Source organism: Vombatus ursinus, unplaced genomic scaffold (genome assembly GCF_900497805.2).
Source record: "Vombatus ursinus unplaced genomic scaffold, bare-nosed wombat genome assembly UNPS02007308.1, whole genome shotgun sequence".
Lineage (NCBI taxonomy): Eukaryota > Metazoa > Chordata > Mammalia > Diprotodontia > Vombatidae > Vombatus > Vombatus ursinus.
In genome coordinates this window covers 3,979-22,467 of record NW_020947086.1, presented here as the reverse complement: position 1 = coordinate 22,467, position 18,489 = coordinate 3,979, and the positions used below count along the sequence as shown (strand labels likewise).

Genomic DNA, 18,489 nt, shown 5'->3' with positions numbered 1-18,489 from the left:
CAATGTTTTCCTTATCCTTCCAGTCCAAATTTCTCAAACTCATATTCAAGCACCTGTATTATGAACCCCCAAACTACCTTTTCAATGATGCTTCTGATTATTCTCTAACATTCACTCTCTACTCCAACCAGGACAATCTCCTTAGTGACCCAGAGTAGTTCAGTGGAGAGTGTTGGGTTTGGAAATCCTGGGTTCAAAGCTTGACTTGGCAACTTACTATCTGTATGACCTTGGACAAGTCATAACCTCTATAAGCCTCAGTTTCCTCATCTATAAAATGAAGATGTACAAGGTGATCTTTGAGGTTTAAATCTGTGATCCTATAATCCTTGCTTGTTTTCACAATAAGTTTCTATTTTCCTTCACACCAGCAATCCTAGAGTTCCTTCTGTCCACTTGCCCAAATGGTTTCTACTTTTCAAAGTCCAACTTTTGTCTTCTCCCACATCAGCCAACATTTCCAATTCTCCTCCCCTTCCATTGCTATAGATCTTGTAGTTGGTCTCATTCATTTCCCTAGTCTAATCAATACCTTGTATTGTAACTTAACTGTTCCATGTATATTTTCTCTCCCCAACTAGATTGTAAGCTCCTGGAGAGCAGGGACTACATCTTACTTTTTTTTCATGTTCCCACTGATACATAGAATAATGCTGTGTTTACAATAGGTACTCAATATTTGCTGAATGAATGAATGAAATAATCATCAGCTTCATGGCAGTCCAGATTGGGACTTTCACGATGGAATAGCCAGTGGCCTCATTATACCAACTCTCAAATGACTGGCTGAATTAGTACCTCCTATTCCCCCAGTGTCTTAGTAAAAATGCAAATATAGTTACAGATATCCAGAGAAGCTACAAGGCATCAGAAATGTCACCCATGGATCAGTTGACTTGTGCTTTTAGATCATGCCAGCTTCAAGTGGAGGAAGAAAGAGGCCAATGGTCCCAAGGAAGCAAACAATGATAAACATCCAGAGGAATATCCGGTCAATCACCATGGCAACATATTTCCAGTCTTCCTTCACCTGTGGCAGAAAACCAATGCATCATGAAAGGGGCAGAAAATTAGAGAAAGGTAACACATGAATGTTTCCCTAAATGGCAATGGGAGTAAAAGGTTAACCTTGGCCATAGCCTAGATGAGTGCCTACCATACTGGGGCCTTAGAAAGGATAAGAACTAGTGAAAGAAGGGTTCAAAAGAAGACCCCAGAAGCCAGTTTTTGTTTCAAGGAACCTCTACTATTCCAAGGCTTAAACAGCCTAACAATCTCTATAATTAATCCCTAAATTTTTCCACAAACATCTCCTCACAAACAGCTTCCACAGCTGTTCCACAAACAACCCCCACCACATCCTAGATAAGGGGTTCTTAACCACTTTGGTGTCATGAATCCCTTTGGCAGACTCGTGAAGTCAATGGACCCTTCTCAGAAATGTTTTAAAATTCATAAAATAAAATACATATGAAGGAAACCAATTACATAGAAATACAATTATCAAAACATTCTAAATAAGTTCATAAACTCCTACATTAAAAATCCCTGTCCTAAAGGCTTTGCAATTCCTTCCAGGTACAAAATTCTATGATTGTGATTTCAAGCTTTAGATGTTCCCAGTGATATTATGGTGTCATCTAGAAGCACCAATATTCCCTACTGAATGCAAATGTCGAGTTAAGAGAAATCTCTAGCTATAATCTGACATGTGGAATCAGGCTTTCAATAGTGGTACATAAAACTGAGCATTCTTCATCCTCATGAATGGTAGAGACATCACATTTCACCCAGCTATATAAAATGGCCTTATGCCTTTGGGCTATTCTGCTGTGGAGTTATTAGCCTGTGTTCAGATAGCTCTGTCATGAAACTACTGATTATTTCAATCATTCCACAAATATTTTTCAGTACCTGCTAAGCATATGACACTGTATTTGATGCCAGTAGGTATATGAGAAAATGTATGCTATGGTTCCTGCCTTCTGGAAACCTACAATCTAGTTGAGGAAATGAGACATTAAACAGGTTGCAGTGCAGGGTTGTGTATGATTGAGTACAGAAGTGGACCCCAAAGAAGGAGACTGAGAATGAAAATACCAATGCCACTGACTGAGATTCTCTTTGAAGGCAATGTGGTACAATGGAAAGAGTGCTGAGTTTGGAATGCTGGACTTGGAGTCATTGGAGATCTGGGTTTTAATTCTCGTTCTTCCTCTCATCTATGGGATCTATGGGATCACTTAAACTCCTAGAGGCTTCATTTACTCAACTATAAAACAGATGCTTCTAAGTTGGCCTGCAAGGTCTTCTTCAGCTCTAGGTCTAAGAAACTATGAAATCTGAGCTGGTGGTGCATTCCCTTTCCCCTATTCCCAACTCACCGAAAAATCAGCATCCTCAGTCCTCAGATGATCAGCAATATAGTGCACACCTTCCAAGGCTTTTTGGATGCTGGGGGGCACAAAGAATCCAGTCTCTGGTAACTGAGTCCCTGTCTTGGAACATGGAGAACCATGGTGATGGCCACAGTGACAATAGAGGGTATCAATTACTGGTGATGAATGGCCAGAAAATTCCCAGCTTTCTTCCTCCTCTTCACCCTCTTTCTCATCTACATTGGTGTCCAGCCAACGATGAGTGGTACTGAGCTTTTGGACAGGATTGTGATGCAGCTCCAGGACAGGAAGGGGCCGATTCATCCAAAGCCATCGGGGTATACAGCCCAGAAAGGCAACCCTCACCCAGTGGGGCATGATGTGGGTTCCTGGAGATCGGTGGTGAACATTGAGGACAAAGACAGTGATGACAATAGAGAGTGTGACAAAGATCATGGTGAAGAGTAGGTACTCGCCAATGAGTGGAATGACCAAGGAAGTGGAGGGAATGATCTCAGTGATGAGCAGCAGGAAGACAGTGAGTGACAGTAGGACTGAGATACAGAGGGTGATCTTCTCACCGCAGTCTGATGGCAGGTAGAACACCAGGACAGTGAGGCAGGAGATGAGGAGGCATGGGATGATGAGGTTAATGGTATAGAAGAGAGGCAACCTCCGGATAATGAAGAAATAGGTGATGTCGGGGTAGATCTCAACGCAGCAGTCATACTTCTTAGTGTTGTAGGTGCCCACAGCATTGATGATGGCCCACTCCCCACTCTCCCAGTAATCCTTCAGGTCTACCATCTTTTCCATCTGCTCAAGGTCGATCTTGGCCTTGTCATAGGTCCAGGAGCCAAACTTCATCTTGCAGTTCTGCTGGTCAAAGGGGAAGAAAGTCACATCAATACTGCAGGAGCTTTTATAGATTGCTGGGGGTGCCCACTTCACTGTGCCCGTGAAGAACAGGTGAGCCTTAGTCATGTGAGTCACTGCAAACTCCCCATCAGCACTGCAAAACAAACAAACAAACAAAAAAAAAAAAACAAAAACAAGTAAGAATTAGAAAACCATCCATACCTTCTTAGGCCAATCTTGGTTCGGAATAGCTGAATAGGGGAGGGAGGAGGCTAAAGCTCTTTCTGGCTGTGTATTTGGAGTTTTATGTAAACATTTAAGAATGCCTGGCCCCCAAATCTTCATTTTGTGCTTAACTTATATAGATATAAGGATTTGCCATTTTTATACTCAGAAACAAGCCAGTGGTTAAATAGGTAGAGAGCTAGCCTTGGTATCAGGAGGAGCTGGTTTCAAGTCCTTCCTCTGAAACCAATGGGTTGTGTGATACTGTGCAAATCACTTAAGCTCTGTTACAGAAGAGATGCCCCTGTGGGTTGGTAGAGAGGGCATTTCTTCCCAGAAGTTCCTTGCCCTGATAAAAATCGCAGCTCCAGAACAACAAGAAGTGTTCAGAGAGTAGAAAGTAGTCCAGATTGCCTGATATATGGAGAACAGAGTATGTAGGGGAACAGCATAAGATCAGGTTGCAAAGGCAGGTCAGGGATAAATTGTGGGGGGCTTTGAGGAACTAGACTTCATTCAGCAGGCAGTTATGAGCCATTAATGGAGGAACATGAGCCAATTCATGTTTCAAAATTAATCTGGAAGAGCGTGTAGGAGACATTGGAAGGGAGATACCACTTGGGGTGTATTGTATGATATATTGTACCACTTTGAGGTGCTGAAACAACAGGAATGGAAAGTAAGGGAGAAATTCAAGAAACATTAAGAATAAAGAATCAACAAAACTTAGTGATAAACTGAATGTAGAGGGTTAGATAAGAGAAGAGACAAAGGTGACTCCAAGGTTTTGAAAAGAGGTGGCTAGAAGAAAAGTAGGGGTGACCTGGATCAGATCCTAAAGAAGGTTTTTCTCCTTGGAGGAGCCTGGGAACCATTTTTATATGGGAGAAGATGCCAGACTCAACTCTTTTTTTTTTTAATATTTCACATTGTCTTCTATTTTTTCATTCTTTTGGTTTTGTTTTACAATTTCTTAATTGCTCATAAAGTCACTAGCTTCCTTCTGCTCCATTCTAATTTTTAAGGAAGTATTTTCTTCATTGAGCTTTTAGACTTCCTTTTCCATTTGGCCAATTCTGCTTTTTAAGGCATTCTCCTCCTCATTGGCTTTGTGGACCTCTTGCCATTTGGGTTAGTCTATTTTTAAAGTGTTATTTTCTTCAGTATTTTTTGGGTCTCCTTTAGCAAGCTGTCCACTTGTTTTTCATGATTTTCTTGCATCACTCTCATTTCTCTTCTCAGTTTTTACTCTACTTCTCTTACTTGCTTCTCAGAATCCTTTTTGAGCCCTTCCATGGCCTGGGACTGATTCATATTTTTCTTGGAGGCTTTGGATGTAGGAGCTTTGACTTTGAGTCTTCTTCTGGTTGTATGCTTTGATCTTCTTTGTCACCAAAGAAAGATTCTATGGTCTGACTTTTTTTTTGCATTGTTTGCTCATGTTCCCAGCCAATTACTTGAGTTTTAAATTCTTTGTTAAGGTAGGGGTCTGTTTCCAATGTGGAGAATGTACTGCCCCAAGCTTTGGGGGTTTTATGCAACTGTTTTCAGAGATACTTCTAGGGATCTGTAAATTTTCAGTTGTTCCAAGGTGGTATGATTAAAGGAGAGATGTTTACTCCTTTCCTGGCCTGTGCTCTGGTCTATGAGTGACCATAAACACTCTTTTCTGCCTTGGAACTGGGAGGAGGATTCCCTCTTTACCGCCACTACAAGCTCCACCACACCAGCGCTGCTTTTCACCCCAGGACTGCCACCCAGAACTGCAACCCAGATCCAAACACAGGCAAAGCAAGAAATTCCTGCCTCAGCACCAGCAAAGAGAGCTCTGCAATCCCCCTCTGATCAGCCACTAGCTTCCCTCTCCTTCTATGGGCTGAGAGCTCAGGAAGCAGCCAAGGGAGAAGCTTGGGACTAAGCTTCTCTCTCACCAAGGTCCAATAGACCTTTCCTACTGACCTTCTAAGTTGTCTTTGGTGTTTGTGGGTTGAGAAGTCTGGAAACCACTGAACTTCACTCCTCTCCCAGCCCAGCGCAATAGACCTTTCCAATCAATCATCCAGGCTGTCTTGGGCTGGAAATTTGTTTCACTCTGTCTTTTTGTGGGTTCTGCTGCTCTAGAATTTGTTTAGAGCCATTTTTTTGGGTATTTGGAGTGGTTTTGGGGAAAAGCTCAAGCAAGTCACTGCTTTTACTCCACCATCTTGGCTCTACCCTTCTATTATCTAGACTCAACTGTTGACAATAGCCTTCATTATCCACTTCATAGGATCAAGTCAAGTCAATAAAGCATTTATTAAGCACCTAAGTGCCAGGCACTGTGGCAAGTGTTAGAGATACAAAGAAAGGCAAAAACAAAACAAAACAGAGTTCCTGCTCTCAAGGAGCTCACGGTCTAATGGAGGAGACAACTGCAAAGAACTATATACAAACAAGATTTATTACAGGATGAAACAGAAACAATCATCAGAGGGAAGATGCTGTGATTTAAGAGAACCAGGAAAAACTTCTTGCAGAAAGTGGAAGGAAGCCAGGAGACAGAGATGGAGATGGAGAGAGTTCCTGGCCTTGGGGGCAACTAGTGAAAATGCACAAAGTCAGGAGATGGAACTGTCTTGATTTAGAAGCCAGTGTCACTGTATCTACGAATATTTGAAGGAAAGTAAGTAGGGATAGCTAGGTGGCTCAGTGGATAGAGTGTCGGACCTGGAGTCAAAAACAGCTGAGTTCAAATCCAGCCTCAGATACTAACTAGCTGTGTGACCCTGGGCAAGTCACTTAACTCTGTTTACCTCAGTTTCTTCATCTGTAAAAATGAGCTAGAAATGGCAAACCACTCCAGTGTCTTTACCAAGAAAACCCCAAATAGGGTCATGAAGAGTCAGACACGGCTGAAACAACTGAACAGCAACAATGAGGAAGATGTAAGAAGACTAGAAAGATCAAACAGGATTTTATATTTGATCCTGAAAGTAACAGGAGACCACTGGAGTTTATTGAATAGGGCTGGGGCAGGGTGTCTGCTTTAGGAAAGTCACTCGGTGGCTGCACGGAAGATGAGAGACTTGAAACAGGCAGAGCCACCAGGAGGCTATTGAAATAGTCTAGTTGTGAGATGATGAGGGTGGTGGCAACGTGCCAGGAGAGAAGGGACAATATACAAGAGATGGTAGGAAGGCAAAAGCAATAGGAGTTGGTGGCATATCGGATGAGGGGAAGTGGGTTAGTTAGAGAGAGTGAGGAGTCAAGGAAGGCTCCTATGTTACCAGCCTGGAGGACTGGAAGGATGTGGAACCATCCACAGTAACAGGAAAGTTAGGAAGAGAAGAGAGTGTGCCTGACTGGGGCTGGGGGCGGGGAGAAGAAGAGAGATAAAGAGCTGAAAGGAAGCTTAATGATCATTCCATTGAATACTTTTATTTTACTGGAAAGGAAACTGAGGCCTAGAGCAGGGAAATCACTTGTCCAAGGTCACACACGTAATGTATCAGAGACAACATACACGAAGATGCCCACTCTTCCACAGTTCACAGGCTCAAGAGAGCCTGGGAGGTGACAAACAAAGACAAGATTCTCCCTCCCTTTACATGACCCCTAGTCAGAGTTCCAGAAGTCATGGAAATGAGCTTAAAGGTGAGCAATTAAAAAAAAAAAAGTGTTAGAAACACCCAACTTAGCCTTTCTGTTGTTACTAAACAAAATCACCACTAGGTGGCAGCACAGACCACATTTTTGCTTAGGCGGTAACTTTTCAGCATCTCGCTGGATCAAGGGAATGTCACAAATTTCTTTCCCTCTGTGCTTCACGGTAACTTGGGCATCTCCAAGGCTATACCAGCAAAGCCCAACTTGTAGTAGGGCCTACGTATGTGGAAAGGTTTTAAAGAGACACTTGCAGCAGACCAAGCACTATCCAAGGATAATAATAACAGCCTGTTACAGGGGGAACCTCCAACAGTTTGGTCACTAGAGAAAGGATTCTTTGATTACGATGATCCAAGAAATATGTAGGAAATATCTATAGGTGACATAGTGTTTAGGATGCTGGACCTGGAGTCAAAAAGACCTGGGTTCAAATCCTGCCTCAGACTCTTACTAGCTGTGTAACCTTGAAAATCACCTTAATCTCCCTCAGCCTCAGTTTTCCCGTCTGTAAAATGAGAATAATGATATCACCTGTCTCCAAGAAGATTAAATGAAATACTGTTTGTGAAGTGCTTTGAAAAACCTTAAGGTTGGGGCAGCTAGGTGGCACAGTGGATAGAGCACTGACCTTGCAGTTAGGAGCACCTGAGTTCTAATCCTGCCTCAGACCAAACATTTGACACTTACTAGCTGTGTAACCCTGGGCAAGTTACTTAACCCCAATTGCCAAAAAAGAAAAACAAAAAAAGAAAAACCTTAAAGCCCCATATAATATCAGCTATTGTTAATATAATTAACAATATAGCATGGGAAGAAGGGGAAAGTATAAATTCCTTTGGGTCAATCCTGGAAACTTGGACACATAGATCTAAAATACCAGATTAAGGACTTGAGACTTTATTCAATAATAGAGATTGTCTAGTGCAATGGAATGATTTTTGGCTTCAGCATCAGAAGAACTAGGTTAGAATGTCAGCTCTGCCGCTTAATGCCAGAGTTCTTGAATTCAGCCATGTCTGACTCTTTGTGACCCCATTTGGGGTTTTCTTGGTAGAGATACTCCAGTGGTTTGCCATTTCCTTCTCCAGCTCAGACAGATGAGGAAACTGAGGCAAACAGGGTTAGGTCACATAGCTAGTGTCAAGTGTCTGAGGCCGGATTTGAACTCAGGTCCTCCTGACTCCAGGTCCGAGCTCTATCCACTGTGCCACCTAGCTGCCCCACCACTTCTCTGGGATTTGGAAGAGTAAAATAAGGAGACTAGATTAGATGCACTCTAAGGTGCTTTCTGACTCGAAAGCTGGGATATGATAAATTTAGTCTAGCAGTGGAAAAAAAGAGGACTCTTCCAAAATTATCCGTCTGAGGGGTTGTAGATGCATAGTTTTGCTACTCTTCCTCCTGTGACCTCTTCCTCTCTCCCACTCCTATTTAAACAGGCTACATTTAAAGTCAAAGAGCATTGAACACAATCTAGATCTCACAGGTGACCCTAAAGATTCCTTAGGGCTCCAAGGAAGTCGGGTCTGTTGCCACAGATGTGCCTTCCTTCCTTCTCTTGACCTGATTTTGGGTTAGAAGTAGAAAAAAGCCCAGAGCTACAAGGAATAAAATAACTCACAAGTGGTTGGACTGGTCCCTCAGTTTCTTCATTTGATGGCTAAGCCATCATCATCACCACCGCCATCACCATTATCATTACCATCACCATCAACATCAACCAGTGTTTACTGGACACTTACTATATACTAGACCCATGTTATGCACTTCAAGGGAGGTACAAAGATGAAAAAGACGCTCTCCCTGCCATCAAAGCAATCTAGTTGGGGGGACAAGCCATAAATAGCAGCAGCTCTAGTTGGAACTATTACATGCACCGACCTCTCCCAGATTCAGAAGGGCAAAACCTGGTCAACACATCCAGATTCTGGCTAAAAAGGAAGGGCTGCCTACTTGTTGTAGAGGACAATGTCAGGAATCCAGATCATCTCTGAAGGGACCCGGATCGATGTAATGTTGCCGTATTCAGTTGGGTTCCAGCGTAGCTTATAGTCACTCCACTCCTAAGCAGGAAGGAAATGAAGGTTCAATTTAATTTAATTCAATAAACATTTATTAAATACCTACTATGTGCCAAGTACTGTGGTAGGCCCTGAAGAGACAAAGATAAAAAAAGAAATAGTTGCCACCCTCAGGGAACTTGCATTCTTCAGGAGATTTGAGGGGAGCAACACGTACACAAATAAATAAGCAGAATATATGTAAAGTTTAAAAAAAAGGAGGCTCTCCTTGAGACATCTAAGTGGAAGCAGACCAGCTCTCTCACAATTATTTCAACATGGAGCACCAGAGAGAGAAATGCAGAAAATCTAAAGAGAGACTACCGTGAGTGCATTTTGTCAATCCAAGTTCACTTAAAGAGACTATGGGCCCTACGGAAAGGCTCCAGCCAAGGAGCACAGTACATACATAGAGATAAAGGACCTAGAGCATATTGCTTTGACTCAGAGTTAGGGCTCAGATGATTGTGGAGTTTAGATCAAGATGGCATCAATCATGGCTCTCATTGGATCAGACCACTCCAATGCAGACCGCCCCAAGTATACTGCCCTGTGCAGACCTTTGTCCTATCCGCTATGTAGACTTCCTAGTGTAATGCACTGAAGTCCTTGAAAGACCCAGCACCCGTTGTCCATATCCCAGATAATATGGATCAATATCAAAGCAAGCCTCACTATTTCTTCCAGAAGCGCACAAAGCCTGGCCTCAATACAAAGTCCCAATTAATGAAGTAAGATCGAGAAACAAGTAAGAGGAAGAAAATACTGATAATAAACAAAGGTTTTGGAGTCAGGGATGTTTAAAGCACAAATTCAGGAGAAGGAAAGAATACATCTCATCTGCAAATAAAACCTTAAAGAAAATTATAGATTTTGCATAAGCTATACTGGAGTTCCTGGAAGAAATGAAGCAAGCATTTAAAAATGATGATATAAAGGAGATAAGAGCTCTAGAGGAAAGAATTGGAAGGATAATATACAGCTTAGTAAGGAAAGTTCAAAGTCTTGCCCAAATAATAGGTTCTTTGAAAATTAGGTAGGATCAGACAGAAATTAGTGACTCCATGAGACAACAAGAAATGTTAGAACTGAATTGAAAGGCTGAAAAAGTATCAGAAAACATAAGGTATCTCTTACCAGAAACAGCTGACCTGGAAACTGGGTGCAAGGGGAGTTGATCTAAAAATCATCAGACAACCTGATAACCTCCACTAAAAACAAAAACAAAACCCTAGATATCACATTTCAAGAAATCATGAATTAAAATAGCCCAGAGGGCAAAGTGAAAATAGAATACACTAGTCATCTCCTGAAAAAAACTGTCTCTAAATAAAAACTCCCAGGAACATCCTAGCCAAAAATCCATAGCTTCCGGGCCAAAGTAGAAATAACATAGGCATCCATAAAGAAAGGGTTCCAGTACTAAGGAGCCATAGTGACAAACACAGAAGACCTCTTAAACCACTATAAAGAAGAGTATGTTTTGGAGTATGACATTCCAGAAGGCAAAATATAAAGATTTAAAATTAAAAAAAAAAAAAAACCTTACCTGGAAAGCTGAACATACTGCTGTGGGGGAGGGGAGAATAGGTCTTAAATGAAATAGAGGACTTCTCTAGGTATTCCAGATGAAGATACCAGAGCTGAATAGATATTTAGAAATGCAAAGACAGAAATTTAAATATATTGGAGCAATTGGAAGGTATATGTGACGGCATAATATTTATCTTCTAATGGGAAAAAAGTGTCCCCTCCAAACCCTATTGTCTTCAAGAATCATAGAAGCAGAGCAAACAAGGCAGAGTTCATGGGAGGTTTTGTTATATTTCAATATTCTTAAAAGAAAAAAAAGAGAAAGAAAGGGAAGAAAGGCATAGAACTTACTATCTCACATAATTAGGTCTAAATTCAAGGAGAGTGAGATATAAATGAATTTCATTTTCACCTGAATTAGACAAAGGAGGGTTGAATGCACACAGTCACAAAGAGTTTGGTATAAAATTGCATTAAACTTAACAAGGAATCAGGCGGGGGCCGAGAGATAGAAGGAGACGAAGAGGGAGGGTACTTTTAGTAAAGGATTAATCAAAATAAATTCCATCTTTAGAAAGTGAAGCATAAAGTTTAGCATAAAAGGAAAGAAATAAATGTCAAGAACCTATGATCAAGGACTGGGAGAAAGAAAGAGAAGAGAGAGTATAACAGAAGCAGGTTTCAAAACAGTATTAAAAATATGATGGAAGAAAAAACACAATTAACAATCATAATTATACATGTAAATAAGACAAACACCCATAAAATGGATGAGGGATAGCAGGATGGATTACAAAGCAGCATGTAACAGCTTGTTAATTACAAGAAATACACTTAAAATAGAAAATTCACACAGTTAACATAAGGGACTAAAGCAACCTATTATACTTCAAACGAATTCAGAAAAGCAAGAACAGCAATCATGGTTTCAGACAAAGCAAAAATAAAAAAATAAACTTCATTAAATGAGAAAATGTCCTTATGTTTAAAAACACTATGAACAGTGAATTAATATTGATATATGTATATACACATATGTGGCCTGAATGATATAGAGCTCACCTGGAGAGCAGCCACAAAATGGAAGAATCTAAATAAAGGAAAAACTAATTGATTTATAGAAAGAAACAGACAGCAAAACTGAAAAATCGAATTAAAAGATAAATAATGAAGTTATGTTAGATCTCTGGAAATTACTGAATAGATGTACTTTTAGTTGTGTGGGGCACCTTTACAAAAATTGACCATGTACTGAGGCATGTAAACCTCATAAACAAATTCAGAAGAGCAGAAATATTAAACATAACTTTTGCCAACCACAATACAATAAGATATATTCAATAAAGGGCCTTTTAATAAAGGATTAAAATTAATTGGAAACTAAATAATTTACTTCTAAAGAATTTGTAGGTAAAAGCATAAATTGTAGAAATAATAGCATATTTCATCAAATAACAAGGCAAAATAACATTTTTGGAAGACTATCAAATTTTCCTGAGGGGAAAAAAAATTTGTATCTCTAAACTTTTTCATCAGCAAAAAAAAGAAGGAATAGATCAATGAAATAGGTATGCAATTAAAAAAAAACAAACTAGAAAACTAGAGAGAACCATTTCAGTAGAATGATGAGGTCTGTAGCCAAACTACTGAGAGTTGAGAGTCATAGGAAAAGAAGTGAATAACACATCACTTGTAGACAAACTACTAAAGAAATTTATCCCCCAAAGGGAGCACAGATAGAAGATAATAAATAGCAGGGATTTTTGAGAATGAGGATGACAAAGACATGTTTGTCATCAATGGAGAAGCAACCAGTAGGCAGAGACTGAAGATAAGCAAGAGAGTTGGGGGTTATACAAGGAGAAATTTATTGGAGAAGACAGAATGGAATGAGATCACTTGTACACGTAGAAGGGTTTGCCTTGGCAAGGACAGGGGCCATCTCTTCATGTGAGATAGGGGTGAAGGAGAAGATGGTAGCTGAAGACATCTGAGTAATATGAGATGAAGAAAAGGGGGCTCTCAGTGAATGCATTTGATTTTTTCACTGAAATATGAGACCAGGTTCTCAGCTGAAAGGATGAGAGTAGGAGAAGCCATGAGAAGTTTGCGAAGCAATGGAAAGTTCTAGAAAAGCTGCTGTTGTGATGGGTAATCTAATTAGGGAGGTGTGGCTGGATTGCCTTGTCTCAGTGAGGGCCCAGTTGAGCATTTGCAATGAGCCCGGTCAGCATGGTTTTGTGATTTTCTCCAGCTTCTTTCAGCGGTACATGAGTAGGATTGGAGACAGCAGATGATGGAAGTAATCCAAGGCTGAGGCTTAGTAGGTAAGGGCTTATATCTGGGAAGTAATAAAGAGACAAGGGATTTAAGAAAAGAGAACAGTGTAGATATGAACTGGTTCATCAAAGCATCAAGACGGGGAAGGGAGGAGAGTGTAGCCAGTGCATTGGTGATATCCTGGGAAAGAACTGAGGGGTCAAGGGACTGGAGGTTGTACTTAGGATAAAGAACAGAGCTTGGAGTTGCAAGGCAGAGGGAATGATAGAATAACAAGTTATGATCAGATAAAGGAATTTCAGAGTTCACAAACATGAAAGTATCCACTTATGGATGTTGAATGGCAAGATTATAGGTATGGCCAATGGGTCTTAGGAATTGGATAAACTGAGGAACTAGGAGGTTACAGTGTTTAAGGCAGTGTTAATATGTATGAAAGTTCTCTAGTATGAGGGCAAGAGTTATGAAGGAGAGAAACTGATCTAGACACTGAACTCCTGAAGGATAGTGTCTTGTAGGTTAGTAGATAACAACTATGAGAATCTTAATTGGGTGATAAATATAGATTTGTATGGACTTCAAAGGAGGAGAGAGGTTACTGAGTGATCATGGTAAGAGGAGAGCCTGGAAGTGGAAATGGGGGAGCAAGCACTATTCCAACTTCCCCATCATGACCCTCGTCATATTGGGGGATATGAGTAAAAATGCAACCAGTACTGAAAAGGATGGCTAGGAAAACTGTGCCTTCAGGAGAAAGCCAGGTCTTAGTGAGTGCAAGAAGATAGAAGGAATAGAAAGGAAAAGAAGAAAATAAGTTTGTTGCATACCGAGCAGGCATTCCAGAGAGCAGTGGAAAGGGTGGGTAGCTTTAGAGCAGGACATTAGGCAGGGAGAGGTTGGGTTGAGGGTGATGGGAATAAGAGAGTGGCTAAAAGGGAGCAGAGAATGGAATTGGAACAATATTATCTGGGGATTTAGAGTCATTGGGATGGGGAGGGCATGACAGGGTGGGAGTTCATTAATATTGAGAAATGGGTTCATGTAGCTTATCTCTAGGGGCTCAGGCTTGAGGCAGTCATTCCAGAATGTCAGGTAGCAGACATCTGGAAAGGGGAATGGGGTACCTGCTCCGGGGCAGACTAAACAAAGCAACTGGTGGGGTCATAGGAAGCTAGAAAGGGTGCAGGGAGGGAATGAGATGGAACGGCTGGCCCAGGCAGGCTAGGATGTTTTCCTGCTTCTCTGGAAGGCACTTCCTTCCTCACCTAGTAGGAACAGACAACAGAATTGACGAAGTTAGAGTCTTGTCCTTGTATCCTCAGAACTAGTAAAGTGTTTTAGCACATAGTAGGTGCTTAATAAATACTTCTGAATTGAATTGAGAAATGAGGGATAGGCCTGCATGATGACTGCCCATGAGATTCTTGGGAACTCCAAAAGCTTTCCCTGGAGATTCCTGGCTCCTTCTTTGGGGCATCTTCCCTACCGGGACAAACTGAGGACAGAATCTCACCTGTTTCAGCCAGACATTGGTCGTCATCATCTGATTCTTTTCATCCTGGTTTTGAGTGGGAAGAAACAAGAGAGCTCATTCGGCATGAAGCAATTAAACCAGACTAGGAAAAGAGGGACAACTGCTGATAGCAGGCTCCCTCACCAAAGGAAACACCCAATACTTCTCAGTTACCCTGCTACTTCTTAATCTCCATTGTGTGAACACAATGCCAATGTTTTCTATCCCACTAAAGGGTACACCCACAGGGGTGGATGTGACAAGAAGTGACAGACTTCTCTGCCACTTGTATTTAGGTCTCTTCTCCGTTTCCACGGCCATGTCCACCTTCTCTCACTTTCCTAAAGTATGTTTCCAAGTATTGTATCTTTTTAAAATGTTCTATTTATATCTTTTGTTTTTATATCACCTACATGCCCTAGTGTATCCATTACCTCCTTCCCCTTCCAGAGAGCCCCCTTTGTAATAAAGAATTTAAAAAAGAAAAAACAATTTAACAAAATTAACCAATATAATTAAAAAACCCAACATCTTTAGAAATACTAGCTATAGCAATAAGACAAAAAAGAAGTAAAGGAGATTATTTTTCATCATATCTGTTATATTTTTAGGGGAAAAGGGTCCAAGCTGAGTCACACTGAGTTGTAAAGTTAGCTGCAGCTGGGTGGAACTGGAGTAGGGAGAAGGGTCGGGGTTGGATAGGGATGAGAAGGGCTGAAAATAAAAGGAAGGAGCCAGAACAGAAGAGGAAGGACCGTGTGGATGGGAGCAGAGAGTTCAATTTGGGTGCAAAGTGGAGGGCCAGCCTGGTAGGGCTGAGCAGGAGAGTCTCATGTTGGAATAAAGACTCACCACATCAATGAGTTGGGCAATGGAGAGCCCAAAGTGGATGATCACCACATCAGAAGTGTTCTGAACTGGGCGCGACCAGCGATTGTAGCCCCTAAAGAGATGTTTGAAGAGGCGGTCTTCAGCAAGAGCATGGGAGCTATGCTTTCCTGGAGCTGTAAAGGAAGGGAGACAAGGGCATAGACTCAGATCTGGAGGAGACTTTATAGTCAACCTCTTCATTTTGCAGAGGAAAATTCCAGATCCAATGGGCTTTCCTTTGTACCATGGAGTTTCTCTCTAGTTCAGTATCCATGTTCTTCTCCCTCCTTAGTGTGTGTATCCCAAAGAGCTCTCCCTGGGATCTTCTTTTCTCCTCTAACTTAGTAATATCATATGCTCCCATTGTTCAAGTATAGCCTCAACCCAGATTACTCCTAGTTCTAGATCTTAATTTCTCTCCTGAATTCTAATCCTGCATCATTATCTGCTGGATATACCTTCCTAGACGACTTATGGGCATCATAAAGTTATATGACCAAAATAGAATTTAATTTCTTCCCCTAGAAACTTGCTTTTCTCCAAACTTCCCTGTAGATGTTGAGGGCACCATCATCTTCCAGTCAATCAAGCTCATTCCTTTGTAATCATCCTATATACACTATCCTCTCCCTCACCATGGCCTCTACTCCCATATCCAATTGGTTGCCAAATCTTGTTGATTCTATGTCCTCGATATCTCTTGTATTTACTCTCCTCTCTACTCATGTGACCATGACCCCAGCGCAGGCCTTATCACTTCTCTCCTGGACTATTTGCAATAACCTCCTAATTGATCTCCTTGCTCCCATCTTTTCCTCTCTCCAATACATCCTCCATACAGCAGTCAAATGATCTCCCTTAGCCATAGGTCTATCAAAACATAAAAGCCTGACTTTGTCAGGCCCTAAATGTCTAAGTCTTAGATCATTATTACCTTTCACATATTGACCTTCCAAAGAATATGAGATAAGGCAATAGCTCACATTTATAGGCCACATTACAGCTCATCAAAGTCCATTCCTCTCAACAACCTTGAGAAGTAAGTGGCACAGATATTATCATCCGCATTTTATAGATGTGGAAAGAAGCTCAGAAAGACTAATTGTCAGTTAACAAACATTTATTAAGCATCTACTATATGCCAGGCTGGACAGTTAGGTGGCTAAGTGGATAGAGCACTGGGCCTAGAATCAGGAAGACCTGAGTTCAAATCTCGCCTCAGATACTTATTGGCTCTATGACCCTGGGCAAGTCACTCAACCCTGTTTGCCTCAGTTTCTTCATCTGTAAAAATTAGTCGGAGAAGGAAATGGCAAACCACTCCAGTGTATTTGGCAAGAAAACCCCAAGTGGGTTCACAAAGAGTTGAACACAAGTGGAACAATTGAACAACAACAATAACAAATATGCCAGACATTGTGCTAAAGTCCTGGGTGCTTTCTCCTAGTCACAGAGCTAGTAGGTCCTCAACGTAAAGATTGTCACAGTTTCCTGGCCCCTCTTTAAGGAGAGTGATGCCCACGCTCTGGAGTCTGAGAACCTCTGATTCAACTCTGGCTTCTGTGTGACTTTGGGCGTGTCCCTTCACCTTGCTGTACCTCAATGTCCTCATATACAAAATGAAGAGATTGAACCCAATGACCTCCAAGATCCCTTTGAGCTCCAAATCTAAGGTCTCCTGAGGCAGAGCTGAGACGCAGATTGGGGCCTCCTGATTCCAAAGGCAGTGTTCTCCTAACCACACTTCACGTCATCTTCCCCACCCCACTTACCCATCCCCATGAAAAATTGATCCCTAACAAGGATAAATGTTTTATGCTCTGTTAGGCTCAAGGTAATTTTCACTCTTTGGGTCGATATGTTGTCAGCCTCCAAATGATTACTAGTCCCTTTTCCTAGTCTGGTTCAGTTGCTTTACACTACTAATTAGCCACAGCACAAATCTCAAACTGATAACTATGGGCATATCAATGTAGTCAGCTCTAGAGTGACAAATATTTAACTGTACGTACACATTCACATACACACACACACACACACACACACACGCACATACACACATGCGCCTGTGATTTCATCACTCCTAGTGGAGGAACTCCCTCTCCCAATGCAGATAGATAGAGAACCGCGCCATAACTTAAAATCTCTAAGAGTTGCCTGGGCCACTGAAGGATTAAGTGGCTTTACTATTACATTTCCATCAGTCTGAATCAGAGGCAGAACTTGAATCTGGGCTATCCTGTATTCAGGGATGGCTCTTTGCTATTCCATACTGCCCCTCAGGAAATCTGAGCAGTTTATCAAGCAAAGGCAGCTCTAATATAGGAGTGGGGAGAGTGATGGACATGGAGTTGGTTTTCAAATCCTTCTTCAGATCCTTACTGGAAGGGTGATCATGGGTAACTCATCTATCTTCAATGAGACTTAGTTTGCTCAAATGTGAAATGGGGGTATTAATTCTTGTCCCTAACTAATTCACAGGATCCTTGTGGAAAAAAAAAAGCACTCTGTATATTTGGTTTATCTGCACCTGTGATTTCATGAGTATGTGGAACTCCATCTGCATTCCAGTGTTCCATAGGAGCTTTCAGTGAGAAAACTCTTCCATCAATGAATATGTGCAACTATTCTGCACCTTACATTCTCAGAGTTTTCTAGAGGGCAGTGAGAGGTTAAGTGATGTCCAGGGTCACACAGGTAATTTATGTTGTAGGTGGAATTTGAACAGAGGTCTTCCTGATCCCGAAGCTAGCTTTCTATATATTATAGAATATATGCCTCTCAAAGATGAATATAACTCATTAAGACCACTTACCTGCTGAGCTATGGAATGTCAAAAGGAAGCACCATACCACAAGTTTTGTGATGGATGGGGGTCTAAAGGTGAGGCGACCCATACTTTGGAAGGTCAGAGAGCTGGTTTCTCCAGCGGATCAGAAAGTGGATTACTTGTTGGGTGGCTAGGTCTTTGAGTCTAATTTTCCTGGGTAGTCTTTGGGAAACTCTCTAGAGCAGGGCTGCCTCAGGAACCTGTGCAGATCCGGAGGGTCAGGCAAGGGATGGCTCAGAGAAATCCTCCAGAAGGACTCAAGGATCTTCTTCCTGGAAAAGTCAGAAGCTCCATTTC

General features: G+C 41.5%; 1 protein-coding gene across 1 annotated transcript; it reads right to left on the bottom strand.

Moving 5' to 3' along the window:
* Positions 1-280: 280 nt before the first annotated feature.
* On the bottom strand, positions 281-18,259 carry LOC114033702 (neuronal acetylcholine receptor subunit alpha-2-like). The gene is made up of 6 exons (XM_027849344.1): positions 18,178-18,259; positions 15,345-15,496; positions 14,493-14,537; positions 9,060-9,169; positions 2,385-3,390; positions 281-1,030 (listed from the first exon to the last, which is right to left on the bottom strand). Exons 1-6 carry the CDS (start codon positions 18,257-18,259, stop codon positions 905-907), a joined length of 1,521 nt encoding a protein of 506 aa, XP_027705145.1. The 3' UTR covers positions 281-904.
* Between the last annotated feature and the right edge of the window lie 230 nt (positions 18,260-18,489).